This window comes from Xyrauchen texanus, chromosome 2, assembly GCF_025860055.1.
Source record: "Xyrauchen texanus isolate HMW12.3.18 chromosome 2, RBS_HiC_50CHRs, whole genome shotgun sequence".
NCBI classification, from domain to species: Eukaryota; Metazoa; Chordata; class Actinopteri; order Cypriniformes; family Catostomidae; genus Xyrauchen; species Xyrauchen texanus.
Genome location: NC_068277.1, coordinates 21919118 through 21944516, shown reverse-complemented (window position 1 = coordinate 21944516; position 25399 = coordinate 21919118). Strand labels below are relative to the sequence as shown.

Genomic DNA, 25399 nt, shown 5'->3' with positions numbered 1-25399 from the left:
GCTGTTTGACCAAGGAAGTTCCAAGGAATCAAGGAACATGTTGTGTTTCCATGTTTTATGGGGACTTTCCATAGACATAATGGTTTTTATACTGTACAAACGATATATTCTATCCCCTAACCCTACCCCTAAACCTATCCCTCACAGAAAACGTTCTGCATTTTTACATTTTCAAAAAACACAAGTTAGTATGATTTATAAGCTGTTTTCCTCAAAATGTCCCCACAAGGTCTAAAATGTCGGGTTTTACTATTCTTATGGGGACATTTGGTCCCCACAAAGTGATAAACACACACACACACACACACACACACACACACACACACACACACACACACACACACACTCTAACACATGCATGCACACAGACTCTAACACACAGACTCACCCGATCTCTGGTGAGCATCTGCGCTCGGTTCTTGTGGAGGATTTCGACAATGCCAGGTGGCTGAATCCAGGCCTCTCCGTCCACCTGCACCGGTACACCTTCATCACCAAGAATGATGATTTTTACCTGCCGACACTGAGGAGAGAGCCAGTGTCAAACCACATGTTTTGGTCTGTATGTACTTATCTACAGTTTGGGAACATCCTCAATTGGAAAAATAATGTCTAAATATGATAAATAATGCTTTTTTTAAATTCCAAAAACTGAAAAAGTTTTCTTGCAGGGGAAGGGTTATGGTGTGGGTCATAGTAATTATATTTAGCTTTATAGAAAAGTAATAGACATATATGGTATGTCATCATTCAGTAAACATGTGTTGTGTGGACTGCAGACCTGGGCAATGCGGTGATGCTGTAGGTTAATGACTCGAGACATGGCCATCTGCATGCTGCCAAACACAGCCACCACCTCCAGCTTCTTATCATCAAATGAAGGCGCACCAAAATTCTACACAAACAAATTGGGAGAAATAAGTAATAATATACATCACTGAACTACATTCACATCATCTGAACTATACTTTATTTACATAAACTCTATACAAATCTATATTTTAAGATACAATGTTTGATAAATATTTTTAGGATGCCTCATCTGAAACCAGATGACACAGATGTCTTCTTTCTCCCCTTCAGTTTTACAGGAAAGAGTTTGTTAAAAATGTCATGTCTTTAAAAAGATCAGTCCTTTGATCTACTATAATATACATACTGTTCACATATTGCATTCAGTGTGTACAACATCACTGATATTAAAATGACTTATTATAATTTATTAGTCTTCATTATACTCAGCGGTTAAATTGAGATTTTAAAGGTGGCTAAACCGTAAAAGCGAAAGGGAGGGGGGTGTGGTGGTTTTCACAAATTTTTCCCACTGTCTGAACTGTATGAATGGCGCCACAGACCGAGGTGCTGGAACGCCGTTCTGGATTGTTCCATCCCAATTTAACCCCTGATTAAACAGCATACTGCCCACTGATACTTCAGGATGTAAACCCTTAACATGCAGTGCCTATAGAAAATCATAATATTCCTTTGGAATAGTTTTCTTACAGCCTGAAATCAAAACAATACAAAACTAAATCCAGCTTTATTTACAAATTTGGCCTAACATTCAAGATAGGAAAAAAAAAAAAAAAATGTATAAAAGATGAAAAACTAGAATAACAGGGTCTGAAACGTGATCATAACCATTGGTTAAATACTTTGTAGAGCTACCCTTTTGCTTTAATGACAGTCATCAGTCTGTTTGGATATGTCTCTACTAGCTTAGCTAATTGTTAAAGTTCAAATTGTGTGGTGAGTAGCAAAGGACCACTCTCTACTAGTCCATCCGTAGGTTTTCTACTGAATTTAGGTCTGTGCTCTGACTTTGACCTTCCTATCCTTAAGCCACTGCGTTGTCTTTTTGGCAGTGTGTTAACATGTTGAAAGGTGAACCACTTGCCCATCTTCAGTTGTCAAGCAGAGGGACACAGATTTATTCTACAACCTGTTACCTGTACCTGTTACACTTGTTTATAAGCCACAATGCGATTTGTCACAGAGACAAATTTCAGTGTACTTGAAAACTGATGATGAAAGAGAACTGATTAGTGGTAGACCGAAATGGTTTTCTAAATGGCCAATATCTAAAAAGATGATGACCGATGATCGATATAATGCCGATATATCGACACTCATTGAGCACTTTATTAGGAACACTATGGTCCGAATAAAGTGCCTGTCATGGTCTTCTGCTGTTGTAGCCCATCCACCTCAAGGTTTGACATGCTGTGCATTCTGAGATGATATTCTGCACACTACAGTTGTACAGATTGGGTATTTGAGTTACCGTAGCATTTCTTTCAGCTCGAACCAGTCTGGCCATTCTCCATTGACCTCACTCATCAACAAGGATGTTTTTTTGTTTTTGGCACCATTCTGAGTAAACTTTAGAGACTGTTGTGTGTGAAAATCCCAGGAGATCAACAGTTCAGAAATATAAAACCAGCCTGTCTGGCACCACCAATCATGCCATGGTCAAAATCACTGAGATCAAATTTTTCCCCATTCTGATGGTTGATGTGAACATTAATGATCAGCTGATTAGATAATTGCATGAATAATTAGGTGTACAGGTGTAATAAAGTGCTCGGTGAGTGTACATGATAAAATTCAATTATAGTAAATGAGTTGTACAAACTTCACAAATAAATTTGAGAAATTGAAATAATTTACTATCCACTGACAAAACTGTAAAATTTGGAAAGTGGGGAGATAAACACTTCTGTTAATCGGCCATGTGGACATGGTTGTTGGCCAATGGCAAAAATCTCAAAATGGCAAAATATCAGCCTGACCAATACCCTGTATATCAGTCTATAACTAGAACTGATGGATTGATTATTGGTTGTAAATGTGGTTGATGCATTATGAAGGGGTGTAGAAGTTCTCAGTAAAAAAACGAACCATCCGGTTCGCCACCCATTGTACGCGGTTTACCTCAAGTTTATTGACGCATCTGGAGCACAAGATCTTTGTGAAGAAAATAAAGCGTCAGATAGACACGCACAGTTACAACCTCCGCTAATGCACCTGAATTGATCTGTAGATGGATACATTCTGCCTGTGTTTCACATGGGACAACTTGATGACATCACTGTTTTGCAAGCTTTGTGTGTAGATGAAAATTGCAAGTGAAGAATACGAGCCACTGATAGAGATGCCCCTGCGTTATTCAGGTCTCCTGTCTGGAAACATTTTCTTTTTGCAGTCAATTACAACAGTGATGGTCAAAAAAAAAAGTTACAAAACAGGCACTATTTGCAGACATCGTTCGACGCGAGTGCTGCATACTAGTAATACATTGACATATGATCATTTACACCAAAATGGGCAGAGCCACAGATGAGCCGAAAAACATACTCCCTTTAGTTTTTAAGCAGGCACTCAGTGCTAATTCGGACAGGCATAAAACAATAACTAAAGTGATTGGGGTGTTCACTGCCAACAATATTTTTCCCTACTCTGCTGACAAAGATGTCTGATTTCCGCATATGATTAAAATACTCAAGCCGCGTCACAACATCCCTTGTGTCCATTTTAATAGCAAAGTTCTTTCTATAGTGATGTACAGCCTCTGAATTTTGAATATATGTGCATTGGAGTTTGAAAAGCATTTTATGCCGATGCATGCAGTGTAATAGTGCAGGTATTAACTTAAAATGTTGATTTAGTAATTAGAGAAAAGTTTATTTTTAGTTATTTATTTTATGTTTTAATACAAATTCCATAGTTAAACTATGCTTACTGTAAAACAATGTAAAACAAACCTGTAGAAGTGTTTGTTACCAAACAGAGTATTTTTACTTTGGATTTGTCAGTAATATATTTTTTTTGGAGCGAAACCGTGACCCTAAAACCGTGATACAATCTGAACCGTGAGGAATTTGCACCGTTACACCCCTAGAAATCAGTTTTTCATTTATTGACAGGTCAGAACATTTAGGAGACGCGCTGAGGATAAATGCATTGTGCAGATTCATCTGTACAACTCTGAGCTGTTTGGGCAGCCAACTGAACTGAACTGCCAGTCAGAACTAAAGTTTCAAGTTCTGCCCTGAACTAAGCTGAGCTTTATTGATGGATGGACTCACGTTGACCTCTTTGGTGCCACCCCAGAAGTTAATGCCTCCTGCATAGCTGGGGATGTTCAGAACAGCAAGACCCTGTAGACTCGGCAAGGACATGGGAACTCCATCACACTGCAGACAGAGAGAGAGAGAGAGAGAGAGAGAGAGAGAGAGAGAGAGAGACAGACAGACAGAGAAAGAATGGCTACATCATTTACAGCTTCTCAGAACAATGTTTAAAACACAAAACCATGACTCTTTTCATTATGACAAAGATGAAAAGTAAGTGCGCATGCATGCACAAACACAAACATACTGTACAGTGGCAGGGGGTCAGTTGTAGTGTGTGCTGTAAAACGCAGCTTTCCTCATTCCATTAAGGTTACAAGAGGATGAAATGAAAGTAAGCTTTTTCTTTCTCTCTTTCTTTCTTTCTCTTTCGTTCTAGTTCTTTGGCACATGCTCATACCTCTAGCTGGACTCTTTGCTCCAGGTTTTTGTAAGTTTTCTGCACCAGTTCTTTGGTCCCTAGTACTCCATACCACATCATGTTTTTAGTGCGACTGCTGTTGAAGATCAAAACCAAAACTGACATATGAGCAACAATTGCAATAAGTAACAACACCTCTCTTAAGCACTGGTAAAGTTAATCCTTTAAAAAAAGAATAATAATAATTTAGAATAACAACATTGTTTTTATATATCCAACCTGCACTTTTTTGGGTGTTCATCTCTCTTGTTGTTGAACTCTAGAGATATTTTGGCATCCAGCCCTATACCAAAATAGTTATTCATAACACACTTTTCTGTGCATTGCCTGTGGAAGAAAGACACAAGCATAATTAATGTGTGTGAACTAAGGCAAAATTAAACATTTAAAAGTGTCACAAATGGACTGACAAGAAGCAAAAAAAAAAGCAGCATAGTGCTTTGGTAGTGGAGGCAATTGTTATGCTCAGAATATTCTCAGTGAAAATGAAATATACACTCACCTAAAGGATTATTAGGAACACCTGTTCAATTTCTCATTAATGCAATTATCTAATCAACCAATCACATGGCAGTTGCTTCAATGCATTTAGGGGTGTGGTCCTGGTCAAGACAATCTCCTGAACTCCAAACTGAATGTCAGAATGGGAAAGCAAGGTGATTTAAGCAATTTTGAGCGTGGCATGGTTGTTGGTGCCAGACGGGCCGGTCTGAGTATTTCACAATCTGCTCAGTTACTGGGATTTTCATGCACAACCATTTCTAGGGTTTACAAAGAATGGTGTGAAAAGGGAAAAACATCCAGTATGCGGCAGTCCTGTGGGCGAAAATGCCTTGTTGATGCTAGAGGTCAGAGGAGAAGAGCAACTTTGCCTGAAATAACCACTCGTTACAACCGAGGTATGCAGCAAAGCATTTGTGAAGCCACAACACATACAACCTTGAGGCGGATGAGCTACAACAGCAGAAGACCCCACCGGGTACCACTCATCTCCACTACAAATAGGAAAAAGAGGCTACAATTTGCAAGAGCTCACCAAAATTGGACAGTTGAAGACTGGAAAAATGTTGCCTGGTCTGATGAGTCTCGATTTCTGTTGAGACATTCAGATGGTAGAGTCAGAATTTGGCGTAAACAGAATGTAATGGTGGCAGCTCCCAAGAAGCACAATTTAAATCAAATGAGTAAATAAATTGATCTAAACAAAGTTTCGGGTGCCAGACAGGAGTAAGCCTGTCAATATACAAAATGATGCCACGGATAAGCTCTAAAAGCCACCAGCTACATACATACAAAATAAATTTATCTTTTTACTTTGTACTTTTTGGCTCTCTACACCAACATAAATAACAAGGCAAGAGAAAATAAGTTTCAAGTCAAGTTCAGGTTATATTTTTTGTAACCAAAATCAACACATTACAGTTACCTTTTTACACCTTGATTTAAACACTTGCAAATAATAAAAAAAAAGGGGAAACAACAAAAACCAAACAAGATAATGAAATAAAGAAATAAATAAATGGCAGAGGATCCGCTCCAATCCCGCATTTAATATGGTAGATTCAGGAGTCCAGATCTCATCAACAACCATAAAAGAAAAAAAGAAATAAAAAGGAAAAGACAACAATATTAAATGTCAAATACTGTTCCCTCTGGCAGGATAATAGTACTTAAGGAAAACAAAAATTCATATACTCACGCAACTATTGACTGATAGGCATGAATGAATGCGTTGGCGGAAGTGGCGCTGGTGTTTGTTTGTGTGTGTGTGTGTGTATGTGTGAAGCAAGCCACACAGCTGAACCGCTACTCTTGATAATTAGGGGGTCACAGCTTTGATCGGGGAATCGCAAGTAACGTTTACCAGGAAAGTGAGGATATCTGGGCTGAATTCCTTCAGCGTTTGAGTTCACCCACGCTCTGCACTGGAATTCGAAGCTCGAGCACGATTCCTCTGAACACTCTCGCAATCGCTCCAGCCCTAAACACAGTGTGCGCTCAGCTGATGAGACGGCGTCTTTCTCCACTCAGGTATTCGCTTTGCACTCTCTCTCCTTACTTCCCAACAACCCTCCTTTGATGACTCCACCTTATATATACACGCGACCATTAACTCCCATCCGTTAATTACGGTCATATTTTCTTCGAGGGGCGGCAACAACAAAAGCTTGCTTTGTTTTGTTTTGTTTTTAGCTCCGCCACAAGAATGAGAACATGGATCCATCATGCCTTGTTACCACTGTGCAGGCTGGTGGTGGTGGTGTAATGGTGTGGGGGATGTGTTCTTGGCACACTTTAGGCCCCTTATAGTAATGGGCGATATAAATGATATGCAATATAAACGATATAAAATTGGCCTACGATAGAGATTTTAATTCTATTGCACTATCGCGATAATGCGTGATGACGCAATCTACCCGCGAAATTTAGAGCCGCGAGCTGCAACCGGCTGGAACGCATCACTGTAACGTTACTCGTCATCTTGAATAAACATGGCTGAAAGCGAAATGGAGGAGCTGGTGAAAAAGACCGGTGCAACATCAATTATTTGGAATTGGTTTGGATTTAAGCCGATCCGACGAGCAGCAGCAAACTATACTATGTAGAGTGTGTGGGGCAACAGTTCCGCGAAGAGAGGTAACACGAGTAATCTGTTCTACCACCTCAAAACGAAACATGTCACTGAATACCAGCATTGCCAGGCATTGCAGCCAACCCCAAGATTCAGTCCGAAGAACGCAGGACAGAAAAAACAGGAACTGATTCAGACCTCCATCCAACAGTCATTTTCAAAAGGTACTCCTTACAGTAGGAAGAGCCCGCGATGGATTGAAATTACCAGGGCCATAATTGTTTACTTGTGTAAGGACATGGTCCCTTTTCAAACGGTAGAGAGACGTGGCTTTAAAGCCATGATCAGAGCTATTGATCCACGATACGAGGTGCCAAGCCGCAAATACTTTACAGAAACAGAGATGCCAACACTGTATGCCGAGCTCCTGAAAAGGTTGAAAAAGAGCTGTTTGACTTGAAATACTTTGCCACTACAACGGACCTGTGGTCGAGTCGTACCATGGAGCCTTTCATCAGCCTTACCATTCACTATATAACGGACGATTGGAATCTTGGCAGCCGGTGTTTGCAGACGTCGTACTTCCCGCTGAACATACGGCCGAGGAGATAGCACAAGGACTCAAGGACGCGCTTGAGTCATGGAGTTTTAAAGAAGAACGGCAAGTGTGCATCACTACTGATAATGGAATGAACGTGGTCAAGGCAGCGTCTCTGAACGATTGGACCAGGCTGCAATGCTTGGACACAGGCTGCACCTCGCCATCGGTAGGTTAAAACATTTTGTGCATAATATTAATATTTTAATAAATATGTTAATATATTAAACATCATATTAATATAATAGTGCATAATTATAATGATAATATTTTAACATTACACTAATATTTGCCTATATTACTGCATAGTAATTTTTCATTTGTGTTTAGAGATGTAGAATTTGCCTCTGTTTAGTTGCCAATGCTATTTTAATGTTGCATTTGTGTTAAGTGATGTTCATTCAATCCTAATCAAGCATTTCAGTGTGTGTGTGTGTGTGTATGTGTGCGTGCATGCGTTTGTGCTTGTAGTAGAGAGAAGAGAGAGAGAGAGATGATGATGATTATAGATGAAATTAACTAATAATATCTTACAAATTCATCAACAGAAAAAAGTGTGAAAGACCCCCGAATTGACCGTGCTGTTGCCTTATGCAAGAAGATTGTGAGTGCCTTTTCACACTCTTGGAAAAGAAGAAAAGAGTTGAAGAAAGCCCAGGCAGAGCACCATCTTCCCTTTCATCGGCTCATCACAGAAACACCAACAAGGTGGGGGTCACGCCAGATGATGATCCAGCTGGTGCTTGAACAAGAGAAGGCCCTATCACAGGTACTGAAAGCAAACAGGAAAACCAGACACCTGGTACCCACTTGGCAAGATACAGATGTCTTGGAATCTATAAGCAAGACCCTCAGCCCACTGCTGGAATTCACAGACGCGCTGTCTGGAGAACAGTATGTCAGTGTGTCGTACATCAAACCTGTTCTCCATCTTTTTAACAACACTGTTCTTGCTGCAGCTGATGATGACACAGAGCTGACCAAGGACATGAAAAGAGTAATCCTAGAGTACTTAAACGAGAAGTACTCAGACCCAGGAACGGTCAACCTGCTGGATATGGCCTCCTTGGTCGACCCACGGTTTAAAGATACATATATATCTGATGACCAACCACCAGGAGTTCATCAAGACCAGAGCGGTAGCAGAAATTCTGTCACTATTGGAGGTGCAAGCTGCAACGGTCTCAGAGCCACACACAAGCACAGAAGCAGCAGCTGATGGTGCTGAAGCTGCTGAAGTAGCTGTTGAGAGGCAATCCAAGAGGGTGAAACGGAGCCTGGGAAGCTTTTTCAAAAAGGCCTCCGATGGCACAGCCGCTCTCGCTGACAGAGAGGCCATCGAAGTGGAGCTAAAAAGTTACCTGCAGACAATGCAGGTTGATGGAGAGACTGACCCACTGGACTGGTGGCGGCTGTACCAAGCAAAATTTCCAAGGGTGGCAAGACTGGCCCATAAATATCTCTGTATCCCGGCCACAAGTGCCCCTTCAGAAAGGGCATTTAGCATTGGTGGCAACATTGTTACATGCCACCGCTCTCTGTTGAAGCCAGAGACTGTGGACAAGCTTGTGTTCCTGGCGAATAATCTTTAGGGCCTGACAAATGGTGTAAACACAAAATCTCAGTGTGAGTGCCCGATTTTAAGGTTCGTTGTTGGGTTGCTTTTTTAACTGAGAAGACACCAGTTTTTCTGGTCTTTGCATCTTTTGCTTCCTTTAAGAAAATAACAAACTACATTTGGTGCCTTCTGTGCTGTTTAGCACTTTTACTCTCTTTGGCATGGCACTACTTTAAAGGAAACTTTTGTACTTGAAACATTTTCTTTAGTTGACGTATATTTGCCTTTATACTGGAAGTCTTTTTTTTTTATTTAAAAAAAGATTGTGCTTTCATTTTGCACTTTATTATGTTTTCTTTATTTATTAAGTATTTGTGCACTACACTTGGAATAATTTTCTTTATTTAAAATAGCCATGCCAAATACTGGAAGTATTTCCCTAATTCACAGTATCCGTTCCTTTATTAACAAGACACCAGTTTTCATTTCATTAAGAGAACAAAATGTTTAAAACCAAATGCGTTACATTAGGCTGCAGTTAAGAAACTTTGTTTGAAATATGTTTTTATTTAAAGTATCTGTGCATTACATAAAATAATTTTCTTTGCCTAATACTGAAAGTATTTTCAGTACAGTGTCTGTTCCTTAACTAAAAAGACACCAGTTTGACACTTGTGTGGCATTTATAAGTGTAGTGCCTTTTAAGAAACCCAATACTTTAAGCTTTTTCTTTGTTAAAGTCTGCAGCTAGTGTCCTTGAATTGTATTTATCTGCAACATTGTTGTATGATTACAGTTTTGCACAATAAATATTCTCAAAACTACATACAATTCTTTCTTTCTTAAAAAAAAAAGAAAAAAAAGAGCAGTTTGGCTTTCCTTAGGGTCTATGTAACCTGTTCTGAAATGGTCCTATTATAATTTATATATCGCAATATATATCGTTATCGCAAGAGGCTGCAATGTATATCGCAATATGGATTTTAGGCCATATCGCCCATCCCTAGCCCCTTAGTGCCAATTGGGCATAGTTTAAATGCCACGGCCTACCTGAGCATTGTTTCTGACCATGTCCATCCCTTTATGGCCACCATGTACCCATCCTCTGATGGCTACTTCCAGCAGGATAATGCACCATGTCACAAAGCTCGAATCATTTCAAATTGGTTTCTTGAACATGACAATGAGTTCACTGTACTAAAATGGCCCCCACAGTCACCAGATCTCAACCCAATAGAGCATCTTTGGGATGTGGTGGAACGGGAGCTTCGTGCCCTGGATGTGCATCCCACAAATCTCCATCAACTGCAAGATGCTATCCTATCAATATGGGCCAACATTTCTAAAGAATGCTTTCAGCACCTTGTTGAATCAATGCCACGTAGAATTAAGGCAGTTCTGAAGGGGGTCAAACACAGTATTAGTATGGTGTTCCTAATAATCCTTTAGGTGAGTGTAAGTGTATTAATGTATAAATGCAATAATGCACATTTCCACTATCTTTTTTTAGTCAAAAAATTGCTACATGGTTCTGTAAATAGAAACATATAGGCAATGTTTCCAAACCTATTGTGCTGCCCATCCAGACAGCATTTCTGGCCATTATATACACATTTGAATGTGCAAAAATACATATGAGGCCCATAAATGCTGTCTAAGTAAGTGGTTCACTAAGTATTAAAGCACCGTCATAGTGTATATAGTACACAATAAACTTGGAAGAGAAAAAAACTGGCATTTGCTTTGATTGCAGAAAGTAATAAGAGGACTCGTTTATGTTAAGGTCTTAGTGTGTTCTAAGATCATTTAAATTAATTAAATAACTGGGGTCTCTGGATCAGGCCCGGCTCCAGCTCTAAACTGTAAGGTACCCTAGGACCCTCTGGGTGGGCTGAGCAGTTGGAGCGGTGGGTGTGGGTGTTGTTGTCAAGTTGGGCCAAGATCATAATTGGGTGGGCCAGGCCTGCTCTGGATGCACAGAAACTATAAGGTAATATTTTATAAAACAAAATGATGAGACATTCAATATCTCTTCATAAAAATGGACAGTATTTAAATATTTCTTGTTGCTTTGTAATATCATTTGACCTCATTTGTAAGGCAAAACGTGTGAAAAACACGAAATGCTCTGTAATGTATAAACATCAGTCACTTTTCTGCATGAATTACTCTTTTGCCTCTTTCCCTCCTTGATGAACAAGGTAGACTCACATGCTGATGCTGAAGTAAATGAGGAACATGCCCCTCTCTTTCAGTCTGACAGTAAATGTACCAGGTCATTCAGTTTATTTATGAATGAGAAGATTCTCGAGTGCTGCTTTCTCAGAGCTCTTCAGTATCCATTCCTGTCAGATGCAGAATCACTGTGCATGCACTGCTGTAGCCAAACACGCGATTGGCCACTGCTGTAATCAATCACGTGGTAATCAAGCATGCGTTCAAAACAAAAACTCTTCGGATCTGCACAAATCACAACAGTGACTAATTTTGATTCCAAATTCCGATGACAGGTGAGGAGTTTGCATCCCTGCAATATAAACACAGATTTATGTCCACTGAGGTTTTTGGCACCACAACAAATCATGCTTTTGAGGTTTACAGCAAACACACTTTGTGGTGTAATACACTCAATGGTGTACATTTGGTTTGAACATTGAGGGTGACCAAATGTGGGTCCGACGGACAAGATAAATAAGATAAATAAATAAAGTATATTCAATGTAGGGATGCTGCGGTGTGAGATTTGATGTTTAGATTACATCAGAGAAAATAAATTGTGGTTAACAGGTTTTACAATTATTTGCACATTTGCTAATGCAACAGCACTGATGCAAACAATGCATATTACATAACAATAATCTAAATGTCTAAGTGGACTTAAGTGGACACTAAAGGAAGCTCTATAAGAACAAATCTGCTCAACACACACACGCACGCACGCACACACAAAAAGAGATGATAAGACACGCTTCAATCTAGGGCAGAACACCGCTTATGCTAATGTAACCAGAGTGCTTTAAAAGTGCGTAAATGTAAGATTATTGTGGGTTCACAAAATGTAGTTCATGGCATTAAACAGTTTTTTATACTGCATTAGTTTATTAAAGCAATCTATTGTCTGTCAGACACCCTAACATAAAGAATCAGCAACAGACTCTAAATACTGTCCACAACACCATTCACCAATAAACCTTTGGACTATGCATAATAACGGGAGCATTGCTCACAGCAGGCAATTTAAAGTAAGATCATGACTAAAATTGACATTTATTGTTGAATGCGGTGAAGCAATGCTTTAAATAAAGAGGACAAATTAAGAAGCAACTTTTCAAAGTTTACTTGCTGATGGTGACTACACGCACACTGTCAGCACGCTTAAAAATTACAAAAATTGGCATCACTAAAATCAACACAGCTAAAAATATTAAACTTAGCCTACTAGTTTTTGTTGAACGACTAGTGAAGCATCCTGTCCCATTTGTAGAATGTGTTTCTTTCCATGACTTCTGTCTGCTTTTTTTTTTTTTTTTACATCCGTCGTCTTCATTCAATCATTTAAATGCTGCTAAACAATCGATATAAGTCGCTTTTTTAATGGTATGAGTCTGGTAGATTGAATTCTTATGTTATATTTTGGAATTTGTGTGTTTCATATTAATTGAAAGTTTACATTCAGTTCGTGACACCTCGTCATTAGAGCACCACACGGCCACCGTCCGTAACCATAGCAACAGCAACAGTACCACACAGAGTTTTCTCATTTAGTCTTACAAAATCTTACAAAAACTCTTTTATACTACACATTTATACACAAATATATAATATTTTTGCCACGTGTAAATAAAGCATTTCACAGGTGTGGATTCTTACGGTTAAATTAACCATGATATTTTTAATTGCAGTTACTAGTAAAACTGTATTATCCCCTCATCCCTAATTCAATGCATACTCTTAAATATTTACACACTGTATCATATCAAACATTCAGAAAAAGCATTAGGGTTAATGTTTCATAAAAAATGTACCCTTATCTGCTCATCTGAAATGTCTGCTTTCCTCACCATAAAAAGCAACTAATCCTTTCTATGGACACCTTTAACATCTTCACTGACTCCACATATGAATCATGTGATGTATTTCATGTTTTCTAAATTCATATGAAGGCTTTGTGTGGGCTTTGTGTGGGTAACAGGCCTGCAGACCGAAACTGCACATTGTCAGCCACTGAGATTTATTCCTGCAGGGGGCACTTGCACTTGACGCTCTGAACACGAATCCTCCATTCAACCGCATTTAAATCTAAGAACGCTTTATATACATTTGGAGACATTTTACACTGGATAGTGATTTTTTATAAAAACTGATAATTGCAAGTATTCATACCTGTGAATGAAAATCTGCATCAACATTATCTATAAAAGCATTTTTAAAAATCCTCATCCAGTAATAATAAACGACTGAGTTCATGCATCCTGGCCAGCACTGAGAAAAGTAAAAGGTACCAAGTGACACTGCCGACACGTTGGACGATACCAACTCATTCAATGGAGGGGGGACTTCAGTTTTTTTGTCTCAACAGACACACAATTACAAGGTATCTCAATCTAAATTATTTTCAGTGTTAATTAAAATAAGGACAGATGCATGACTGTGGGGACAAATCACCCCCTTCACAGAAACTGGTGGTATTCACGCCAGTGAATACACTTTCAAAATGGCTTTAGTGCTACAGAGAAATCAGAGGTCATTACTGCTCTTCTCTGGAAAGATAAGAGCTCTAGCATGAGTGTGTGTGTGTGTGTGTGTGTGTGTGTGTGTGTGTGTGTGTGTGTGTGTGTGTGTGTGTGTGTGTGTGTGTGCACAGCCTTACACAGACTCATCAGAGAAAAGCACAGTGCTGAAGCTCTCTGACTTCTCCAGTAAAATAGGGGTTGTGGTGGTTGGACTCAATGTGTTTTGACCTGTCAATGAAATCAAGGGTAAAAAGACAGAGATAAAGACGGGAGTGTTAAAATGTTAATGTAAAAACGGAAATATGAATTGTACAATTATAGTAAACAAAACTTAAAATCAAACTACTTAAAAAGTCTTGTGTTTGAATGTTAGTTTGACAGTGCACAGTGGATTCACTGTCTTGAAATTTTCACCTACATTGCAATTTTGATATCTGTGATATTTCTTATTTCATAGGACTCTGAAACACTGATGCTAATTAAATAATAATAATTAAAAAAAAGAATTAAAATGCTGTTTTCACAAGCGTTCACTTCCCACATTTAATATTCTCTAAAAAATTAATCTATTTGCAGAGCCAGCTATAGCATTCATCACATCTGTAACAGTCTAACACACTATTTGCTTCAAGTTGTTCTGAATTTGAACTGGATGATGTCTGTTTACAGCAATTTTCAAATAGTGCCAGAGATTATTGATAAGATTGAGATCGGGGCCTTGACCATTCATCTGCTTTTCCTTCATTCACTCCCATGTTACATCGCGTTTATGTTTGGTCTCATTATCCTTCTGAAAGAACTTTCTCCCATGTTTCATTTTTTAGGTAAACAAACAGATGCTCTTGCGGCATTTCCCTAATTTATCACCATTTATCCCTGCAGATGAAAAGCAGCCCCATATCATGACGCAACCCACACTATAATTCACTGCTGTTTCTGAGATGTGATTTACATGACACAATGTTTTGATTTTTGCATGCAAAGTTCTATCTTGATCTCATCTGACCACAAAATCTTTTACTAAACTGTAGCGGTGTCATTATTATGCTTACTGGAAAACTCCAGGCTGCCTTTGCATGGTACTTTCTCAGCAATAACTGCTTTAGAGTCGCCCTTTTATATGAGAAAAGTGTTACACAAAGTGTGGCAACTCATAACATAATAACAAGGTATAATGTAATAACTGTACATATTGTAATAAGTTAAATGTAATAGATGTTCATAATATAATAACTTTTTTTGTTGTTGTTGCAAAATGTAATAGGTTATTACATTGAGGAATTTTTACATTTTGAACTCACCAAAAAGATTGTAAAGAGTAATTTAATAATTTTGTTATATTGTATAATAATTGTATAATAATTTATAGCAAACAAACTAACAAACAAAAGTGTCCTTTTTTAGGCATAATTTTTTTTTAATCTAAATCTATTCTTAAACTACCTACAAAGTGCACTGTATTAAAAATGAAAATGCATTAGAAATATTCATGCAATTATTATTATTTTTAATAATAATATTCTTTACTTATTATATTTGAATGTTTAAACAATATATTTTAATATTAAGTAATATACTGATAACCCCAAATACAGACTCAATTAAGTACCCAGCGCTGTCTTGCAGGCAGCTGCTTTCCAGCATTCATGTATGAGTGTGCAGAATATTATAAGCATTATATCTTTGCTAACCGGTGAATGATGTCTATACATTTTTTCATGTATGTTTGAATAAATATCCAATTCTGTCAAATAATGTCTACATTTTCTTTGGAATCACTAAGATTAGTTCTCAAAAACATTGAATAACTGCCGTCATTTAAAGGGGACAGATTATGCAAAATCCACATTTTCAATTTTTTATAATTATGTGTCCCCAGTGTGTGTAGACTACCTCAAAAATGGTAAAAGACCATCCCTTTGTTTCTTTCCTTTCCCCATCATAAAAATCAGTCTTTCCGAATGAGCCGTCTAGGTTTGCCCCTGATGACATCAAAAGGGTAAAGATACCGCTCATGGCTAGCGAAGAGTATCTTAGATCAACCCTCATTAAAACCTGAGCGAGCAGCACACAGGCCACCATATTTACACTACATAGGCAAAAGTGTGTGGACAACTCTTTGTAATTAAAGGGTTCAGAAATTCCACTCAAAACTTATTTCCACTTGTGTTGCTTCCAACTTTATGGCAACAGTTTATGGAGGACCCTTTTCTGATGTGGAGGGCCGTCCAGCATTGCAACGCCTATGTGCAAGTAAGGTCCATGAAGAAATTATTTACTAATTCTGGTGTGAATAATTTGACTGACCTGCGAAAAACTGAGACCTGAGCCCCTTTGAACAACTTTGGGATGAATCAAAATGCAGAAATTGAGCTAGACTCCATCACCAACAACACTGTCTGACTTCACGGATGCTCTTGTGTCTGAATGGCAGCAAATCCCCCACAGACACATTCTAACGTGGAAGCTGTTAAGGAGGAACAATCACTCACTAATGCAAAGTCTCTTAACATTAACAAACACATATGGGTGTGTTTAGGTGTCACTTCACTTTTGTCCATATAGTGTATCTCCTCGATAGACCCGCTTGTGCTAACTCGGACCGCTTCATCAACGATGGTCAACATAGGGCTAAATTTGCTTCAAAGCTGAGGATCAAGGATGGATCGATACAAACTCTCTGTGACCCAACTTCAGATTTGCAAGTCGTAAGTTTCGCACTTTATACTTTTTTAATGTTTGCAATTTGCCTTTCTGAATTTGCTTGTTTGCACGTTGCATGAAAAACACTTGTCGTGAAAACATTGTGCTTTGTGTAATGTAGCAACAAGTTCCTAACAACCTTATTCTGTAACAATGAAGCTGTTGCTCTGTTTCGGTTACAATATAAACTGATTGGCGTCCTCCACAGTCCCGCTCGATTGGTCATGTAATTAAGATTTTCTGTGTAATAAAACCGGTCATTATTTCAAAAACGATTATAAAATGATAGTGGTATTTTCGACAACTACAGCTGTTTTTCATATTTTGTAACTCGACTTTGTTATGCACAATACAGTAAGATGATTGACTACAAGCTACAGACACTAAAACAGCCCATTTGGAACAGGGCTAAAAAACAGGGATATAAAGGCATGGTAGAATAAACGATCTGTGAGGTATTTTGAGCTGACATTTTTTGAAAGCTGAGCATTTTCTTTCTGATTTAGAAAATGTTTTTTTATTTTTTTTATTTAAATGTGTTTCTGAGTCAATGCAACTTAAAATCATGGAGCAGGTCACAATCACAAAATTATTCCTTATTTTATGAAATGTTCCTGGTGAGTTCACATTGTAGCCTAATACTTTTCTCTTAATGTAATAACCTGTTACATTTGCCAAGTTTTTTTTACTTTTTGTGCTCATAAAATTATATTAAGAGAAAATTATTATATTATAAGCATCACATTGCACTTATACATTTATGTCCTGCGATTACATCATTAGTTGCTACAGTAATGCATATTTCATAATATATTATCCTTTTACATTATGCTAAAATTGTTATTACATTATGCGTTTACAATTTTATTAGGTTTTGAGAAAATTATATTATATGACGATTTATTATATTCCATTATTCTTTGTTATTACATTATGAGTTGCTACAGAGAGCTCTTGGTATTGTTGATATTAATTAACTGTGTTGCTCTTTCAAGCGATGCTTGGCCTTTCCTTTTTTCCTCTCTCTGTGTTCGTATAGACAGTTTTGAGGGATGACCTTTTCTTGGCAGTGCCTGGGATGTATGATGTAGCTCTCACTGCCACATAATTGAACAAACAGTGCCCACTGCACATTTTTATTGTTTTGTATCCTTGTCCTTATAAATGCATTTGTTTTGCTTTACATCTAATGTCTTTGGAATACTAAATTTTTTCGTTTCATTTTCACAGCTGTCCGTCAGATTTATAACCTGTATAATGGTCCTCAACAGAGGGGGTTTTATCCAGGGAATGTAGTGGGTGTAATGATTTACAGATTGAAGACAGTTGCAAGGCAACTGTGCCATCGCTAGGGCAAACATTTTTCATCTGTGTTTGCACAAACTAAAGCAATATTAAAATAACTTTGATGCTTAAATGAAATAACACATAAAACTAAACTTTAATTTAGGATCTGTCATTAAGTGAAATGGCAACTAAGGATCAAATTACTTTTACAAGGCACTATCTATTAGTACTGAGTATTAATTATCTGAGCTGTCACTCACGTGGTTCTCCCTCCTTGAGGTCTTCACTGCTGCCTCTTTTGATTGATGAGGAGGATGACATCCTCTGGTCCTGGGTGTGCCTGTTCTGCTCATCCACCACTGAGAAGAGAGTAGGGGCGGGCCAGAGAGTGTCAACATTTCATCAAATAGTGAATTAAAGTTTCCAGTAACAATTCTTAAAATTGTTTTTTAAAGTTAGCTTTGTTTAAATACATTCAAGGTATAAAGCAGGAATTACTATCAAAGGTCAAAATGCTGTGTTAAGTGTGTTTTTCTACTTTTTCTTCAAACATTCTTTGAATATAATAGGAATTCTTCTAATCCTAGCCTCAAGTTTTTTTTTATAAGTAATACTGTATTTGCCTTATAGATATTCTGTGCAGGGGCTTAGTTTCCATTGATTATATTAGGACATACTCTTGATGTTTATCTAATTTAATACTGGCCCAAAATCCAATTACTTTTCATTCAAAAACTGAAAAGCTCTTGCATTCAGTGCACATTATATGATGCACTCATATAAAGAGAAGAATTACCTTTTTCAGCCTGATCTATGATTTGTCTGAGTGCTTTCTTCAGGCTGTTGGCTCTCAGCATGAGCTGCTCTCTTGATCTGAAGGCTCTGGTCTGATCGGTGTCATCCTCCTCAGGTGACATGGATCCGGCCGGTACTAACTGGGCATTGGCGTCTTCGCTTAGAGCCTTTACTAGAGAGTCCAGCTTCTCATTCAGCATGGCACACTGAGGACACAAACATAAAAAGTAAAACAAAATAAAAAATTCAACCAGTGATGTTGGTTTCTTGTAAGATTACTTTGCTTGTCTATGAAGAATTGGACATATGGTTCGTTTAACTGTCTATTTAACTGTTAAATCGAATGTAACTTTTTTGGCGCTTCATCTGATTGTTAATTTAACTGATCATTTTACTGTCCATTTAGCTGTTCATTTTACTGTTCACCTGGCTCTTAATCTTGCTGTTTATTCAACTGTTCATCTAACTTTTTATATGACTTAATTTGACTGTTCATTAAACAGTTCTATTGACTGTTCATCTGACTATTGATATGATTGTTTATTTAAGTCTCTTTACCAGAGAGTCCAGCTTCTCATTCAGCATGGCACACTTAAAAAAATTAATAATTCAACCAGTAATGTTGGTTTCTTGTGAGTTTACTTAGCTGGTCTGTAAAGAATTGGACACACTGATCATGTAAATGCTATTAATTTAACTGTTCATCTAACTGTCCATTTGGAACTTAATTTTGCTCTTCATGCGACTGTTCATTTAACTTAGTTGGACTATTAATTTAGTACTGTTCGTGTACTCTTCTTTTAGCAGTTCATTTGACTAATCCTCTCGCTCTTCGTCTGACTATTTATTTAACAGTTCGTCTTACTCGTTACCTGAATTTATTTTACTGTTCATCTGACTCTTCATCTGACTGTTTTTAACTGTTAATTTAGCTGTTCATCTGACTGTTCAACTAGCTCTTCATCTGACAGTTTATTTAGCTGTTCATCTGACTGTTTATGTAACTGTTCATTTCACTGTCGAGTCATTTTTATTTGTATGTCACGTTTCACAACATACCTACATTTGAAGCAGCTTTACACTAAATGATGCTGTAACAGAAAATGATGCACTCCATTATTGTAAACTAAGCTCTTTGTGTATTAGTGTGTGTAATCAGAAGAATTTAGTTCTTATATGTAGAATTGTAGTGTCATTACTCCAGCCTATTCATCCTCAGAGCACCTGTGATACAATTATAAAAACACAAACAGACACATAAAAACTCACATAGGCTTCCAGCACACACGCAACTTTACCTTTTTTGCCATAACATCAGCCTCATCCTTGTTCTCTGTGGCCCGTTCATAAGCTTTTCCGACCTCTGCCACAAAATCATTAACTGTCCCACACAGAAACCTGGAGACAAAGACAGAAAGGGGGAAATAAAATTTAAGGCCTGAAAATGATTGACATGTTTCATGAGCTCTTTGTGAATGTGTACTATCCTACAATATACATAACACTCACAATACATTCACAGTCCAAGTCAAGACTGAGACCAGAGAGGGTCAAGTCCAAATCAAGAACAAGACCAGAAGAGGCTCAGTCTGAGACAAGACTAGACCTAAAAATAGGAGTTTAAACAACTACATTTACTATAAGCTCATCATATATCAAATATAGCTAATATATTATTTGTTTATGCTTATGTTGGTTTACCAGTTGAGAATTTGTTTTAATAAATGCCACATCCTATGTTAAGAGAACATAATTTGAATTATGACATATCAGTGTTAAAGATCTGTCAGTAAAAATCTCAAATGAAAGGTGCAATACAAACTACCAGCTTCTGTGTTCCATTTTACTCTATTAATTGTATGTCAAGTAAATATTTCTGATAAAAAAATACAGTTTTACTTTACAATAACTAAAATGAAAAAAAAAAAAAAAAAACAACTAACAAAGATGTATTAAATGTAAACTGTTAACGCAGTGAACCGAAACCTTTACTTACAATGAGTTTACAAATTCTTCAATTGCACTATTATATTCCATCCACTGTAAGCCAAACAAGCATATTTTATATACTAAATATGGTCTTACTGTACTATAACTTCAGGTCTTGACAATTACAACAGGGAATAATTACTTTTAAAAAATATGAGAAAAGCCACCCTGTTACATACACCAGGTTTCAGATAACCTCTTTAATTGTAGCCAATTATTATAAAATGTTAAATGTTACATCTATGAGGTGTTATTGATATAAAGTAAATGTTTATATATTACTGGAACTGAAACTAAATGGTCCCACTAACTTTTGTCTCAGCCTCAGATACGCTCAAAGAACAGAATGTTTTTTGCTTTTGACATTTAAAGTGCATCTTTAAAAGTGATTAAAAACCATTCATTTAGTCCCTTTCAGCTTTCCATACTTAAATCACATTGTGTACAATTGACACTTGCTGAGTTTGGAAAGGCATACTACAATTATTACTTCTGCCGTACCTGTCTATGGCCGAAATAGTAAGAGTAGTATGCCTTTCCAAACTCTATGTGTGTGGCTGTGTCTTGAAGGTAAAACCCCTGCAGTCTAGGTATCGTGAGAGTCTCACTCACTGTTACAAAGGTTAGTTTAGGGTTAGATTCAGTGGTAGGGTTTTGGTTAGGTTTCGGGGTAGGTGTGGGGTTTCTGTAAGACTCCAAATAAACCCAATAAACACAGCGTGTGAACACTGCATGCAGCCTTTGCGAGACTTTAGGTAACAGGAAGGTTACCTTGCAGACACGACCCTGTGTGTGTCTCATCTTGTTCACTTGCTCCTTCCATGTCGTGAATCAGTATATTGTGAACATGAATTGGGGCACTGGCAAGGGTGTTCATCCACTGAACATTGGGACATTTATGACTCAATCACCTGCGACATGATACAAGGTCGCTCATTTAAGTGTAGCTGTTATTAATCAACAACATCGCTGTATAAATGACACTGTCATGCATTTTCATGGTAGATATTAACATTTAGTGTTAATATGAAAGACTAATGACAAATGAAGAAATTAAAATACAAAGGAGTGTATTTTTAATCTTCTTCTAAAAGCTCTAATATTTAAAAGATTGTTTCCCTTTCATGCACAATATGGATGAAAGATATTACAAACAACATCTCTTTTAAAGAAAAATAAGTCTTTGAAATTAACTTTTGCTGGTCTTCTAATAACATGAAAGACTTCTTGAAAGACATGACAACTTTTCCAGTAAGGGGAAAAAAGTGAGCAACAATGCTCCCTCAATTTTGTGTTGCATTCTGGGAATTTTTAGGGAGCGGCAGTGCATTGGAGCGATTTTGCAATTGAGAGCGCCCTAGAAATGATTCCCTGAACAGTACCCTGACGCACCCAACATTAAATCATTATTTCGTTGTGTGTTTAAATTAGTTTAGAAGTTAGCAAGCTGTTAAAAATAGGTGCTTATGAGGAAAAAAAAATGTCTTTATATGCCCAAGTTTGGGAGGTTCATGGCATCGCATCTTAATAAAAGTTGTTCTGGCTTGTGTCTTTAAATTTGTAAATTCCTCAGGTATATCTATGACTTTCTGTGTAAAGATCAAGTCAATACAGTATTCATTATCTCACCAAGATAGGAATTTTGACAGTTTTCACACACAGCCACAGTAGTGAGTCGCAAGCACACTTCTTGCAAGCATGCTGGAATGCAGACGCCAGACAGCCCATGATAATAAGCAGGATTTTTTATTGTATTTTTTTAAAGGGGCTATGCTAGCCTCAGGGAAAAAGTTAGATTCCACCCCTTTACGAGTCGAGACTGAGGCCGGAGTGGGTTGAGTCCATGACAAGACCTTAAATATATAAGTCTGGTCTCGAGTACTGAACACTGACACACACACACACACACACACACACACATGTTGTGTTTCCATGTTTTATGGGGACTTTCCATAGACATAATGGTTTTTATACTGTACAAACTTTATATTCTATCCCCTAAAGCTAACCCTACTCCTAACCCTCACAGAAAACATTCTGCATTTTTACATTTTCAAAAAACATAATTTAGTATGATTTATAAGCTGTTTTCCTCATGGGGACTGACAAAATGTCCCCACAAGGTCAAAAATTTCAGGTTTTACTATCCTTATGGGGACATTTGGTCCCCACAAAGTGATAAATACACGCTCACACACACACACACACACACACACACACACACACACACACACACACACACACACACACACACACACACACACACACACACACACACACACACAATCAATGCTTACTTGGCAGATGATATGACATCACTGTGTTTGTCGGAGTCCAGGATTTTGGTCAAATGAGTGGCAACAGAATCAGCATATTGTGTAATCTGGATTATAAACACCAGTTTTAAGAGAAAATCCTTTAAGAGCAAGTTTAAACACACCAAGCACTTCAGAAGCATTCACATTAGCTATGCATTCACCCTTTACAGACTTGTCATTTTAAAACATTGCTTATTTTTATGTATGTATTTTAAGATCACCTGTAGGGGGCAGTCTGATGTGTCCTCCTCCTTTACGATCACTGGAGTGTGTTTGGTGGGCACTTCATAGGTCATCACACTCCATCTGACATCGCAAATGCATGCACATTCAGTAACATTGAAAAGAGATTGCTGAGAATATTCATTAATTCATTAATTAATTCACTCGTTCTCTTTCTCTCATCAGTCACCTGTCCAGCATCTTGGTCGTAGCTCTCTCCAGTTTCTCCAGTATCTGCAGTAGCTGAGCATCATCATCACAGAGCCCGCCCCAGCCCAGCACACGCGCCAGGTCATTTCCTGTTCCCAGCGGCAATACGCCCAGCTGACACTGTTAACCACACACAAACACAACATTAAAATCAAAACTGACCCTATTTACTTAAAAGATATCCCTGCTCTTATAGTGCATGACTCTTCAGTGCATGTTATTATAAAAACAAATTTACTTTTATATGCTTTCATCAAAATGTAATACATTTCTCTGCTTCTAAAACAGCTTTTCTTTTCTGCTGAAATAATCAAGGCTGTACAGGAAGGGGAAAATGATATAAACCAATATTTTCATAAATCTTTCATACACCTCTCCACCCATCTGTCCAATCAAATCCCTTTGTGCCACCTTACATTATTTCCCACTGAATATTAAAAATACTCAGAAAATACATTCAGGACACAAAATCAAATTTGTCGCAAATGCTGTTGCAAAGTAATGGTGTTACTTACAGGTACATTGTAGCAAATTACATCATGCAAGTATGTGCTTAATTGTTCTGTTGTGTTGTTGTTATGAAGCAATTATATTATTGGATGTTCTGACCTGCTTGTGCAGACCGAGTTTGTCCAGTTCAGACAAAACCCAGCCCACACTCCCATCACCACCACACACCAGGGTACGGAAAGTCTCAAACTTCTGGAAGAGACGTAGCCTATACACAGACATGCACATAAATATTTATATGAAAAATATATACAAATTTGTATCAAACAGCAAATTCACAGCACCAACAATATAATGTGTTACAAATCATATTTTCTAAATGTCAGGCTATTTAAAAAGCTGCAGTAAACTAGACCGTAAATCATGACTGAGAATGTTACAACAATCAAATGAAAATGTTTAAAACTTTGTTGACTGAGTTTACAGTGAAAGATTCCTGATTATTTTACTGCCTTCCAAAGTCTTTTAACAGAGTCTACAGCATGTGATCTGTGGCGTTGAGCTCACCCCAGTTGTGGCCCGCCGTTCATGAGGTCAAAGACCTGGGCCGGGTTCAGCAGCTGCTTAAACCTGCGGAGGAACTTGACACCCTGATTATCACCACTCTTACTGTTCACTAGCACCAGCAGAGGACTCGAGCAGGACAGACTGGTGGCCTTCCAAAAGCCTGCAAGGAACGAGGGATGATGAAAAAAGAGGGAATAGAGGGAATGGAGAGGGAGGTGAGAGAGTGCGAATTGGGAGGTGTGTCATGTTTATAAATGTAACCACTTTTGATGACTCTTTGTGAATATAATAATGTTTGTATTTGAACGTAGGAAAACAAATCATAAAACAAATTGGCAACAATAATTTCAACAAAAAGGACTACAAATACCTTGGTACAAGCATGTTTTTTAGCCATGTACCATGGCAATACCCTGTTTTTTGTGACAGTACCATGGTATTCTTTAAAGTACATAGGGATACCATTTAAACATCATGTATATGAAAATAATCATTCAATACCATGACATTATTATGCGATACCATTACAGTACACTGTATAATGCAGTGGGAACTGGTGCTTTAATGTAAATGATTGTTAGTTGCGAAGTCCCACCAATTTGAGAGCTAACTAAGCATCATATAGAAAAGCTGGGCAGCCAGGCGGGATAAAAATGCTCTGACTGAAAGCCAGTTACCCAATATACAATCAGATGGTGTTTCTATGAAACTCTCATAGACTGCCAGAGGAGAATGGCCTCCGGGCATGACCAAAATTTACATTGACGTGTTTAGAGCCTCTTGCCAAATGAGCTTCAATCTTTATTCTATTAAATTCTAAGGTACAGGTATGTGCTATAGTTT

General features: G+C 37.8%; 1 protein-coding gene across 3 annotated transcripts in view; it reads right to left on the bottom strand.

Annotated features, from left to right (window-relative positions):
• The window catches only part of LOC127619047 (diacylglycerol kinase delta-like), a 97617-nt gene that overhangs the window by 8926 nt on the left and 63292 nt on the right, over nt 1–25399 (bottom strand). For all 3 annotated transcript variants that reach the window (XM_052091769.1, XM_052091787.1, XM_052091777.1), the window contains 14 exons: nt 24557–24716; nt 24149–24257; nt 23520–23659; nt 23329–23413; nt 23087–23172; nt 20099–20198; nt 18802–19006; nt 18266–18364; nt 14153–14243; nt 4774–4881; nt 4534–4630; nt 4089–4196; nt 782–895; nt 389–523 (listed from right to left, as the gene is read on the bottom strand). In XM_052091769.1, the coding sequence (XP_051947729.1) occupies nt 389–523; nt 782–895; nt 4089–4196; nt 4534–4630; nt 4774–4881; nt 14153–14243; nt 18266–18364; nt 18802–19006; nt 20099–20198; nt 23087–23172; nt 23329–23413; nt 23520–23659; nt 24149–24257; nt 24557–24716 (1637 nt within the window). The remainder of the gene's footprint in view (nt 1–388; nt 524–781; nt 896–4088; nt 4197–4533; nt 4631–4773; nt 4882–14152; nt 14244–18265; nt 18365–18801; nt 19007–20098; nt 20199–23086; nt 23173–23328; nt 23414–23519; nt 23660–24148; nt 24258–24556; nt 24717–25399) is intronic.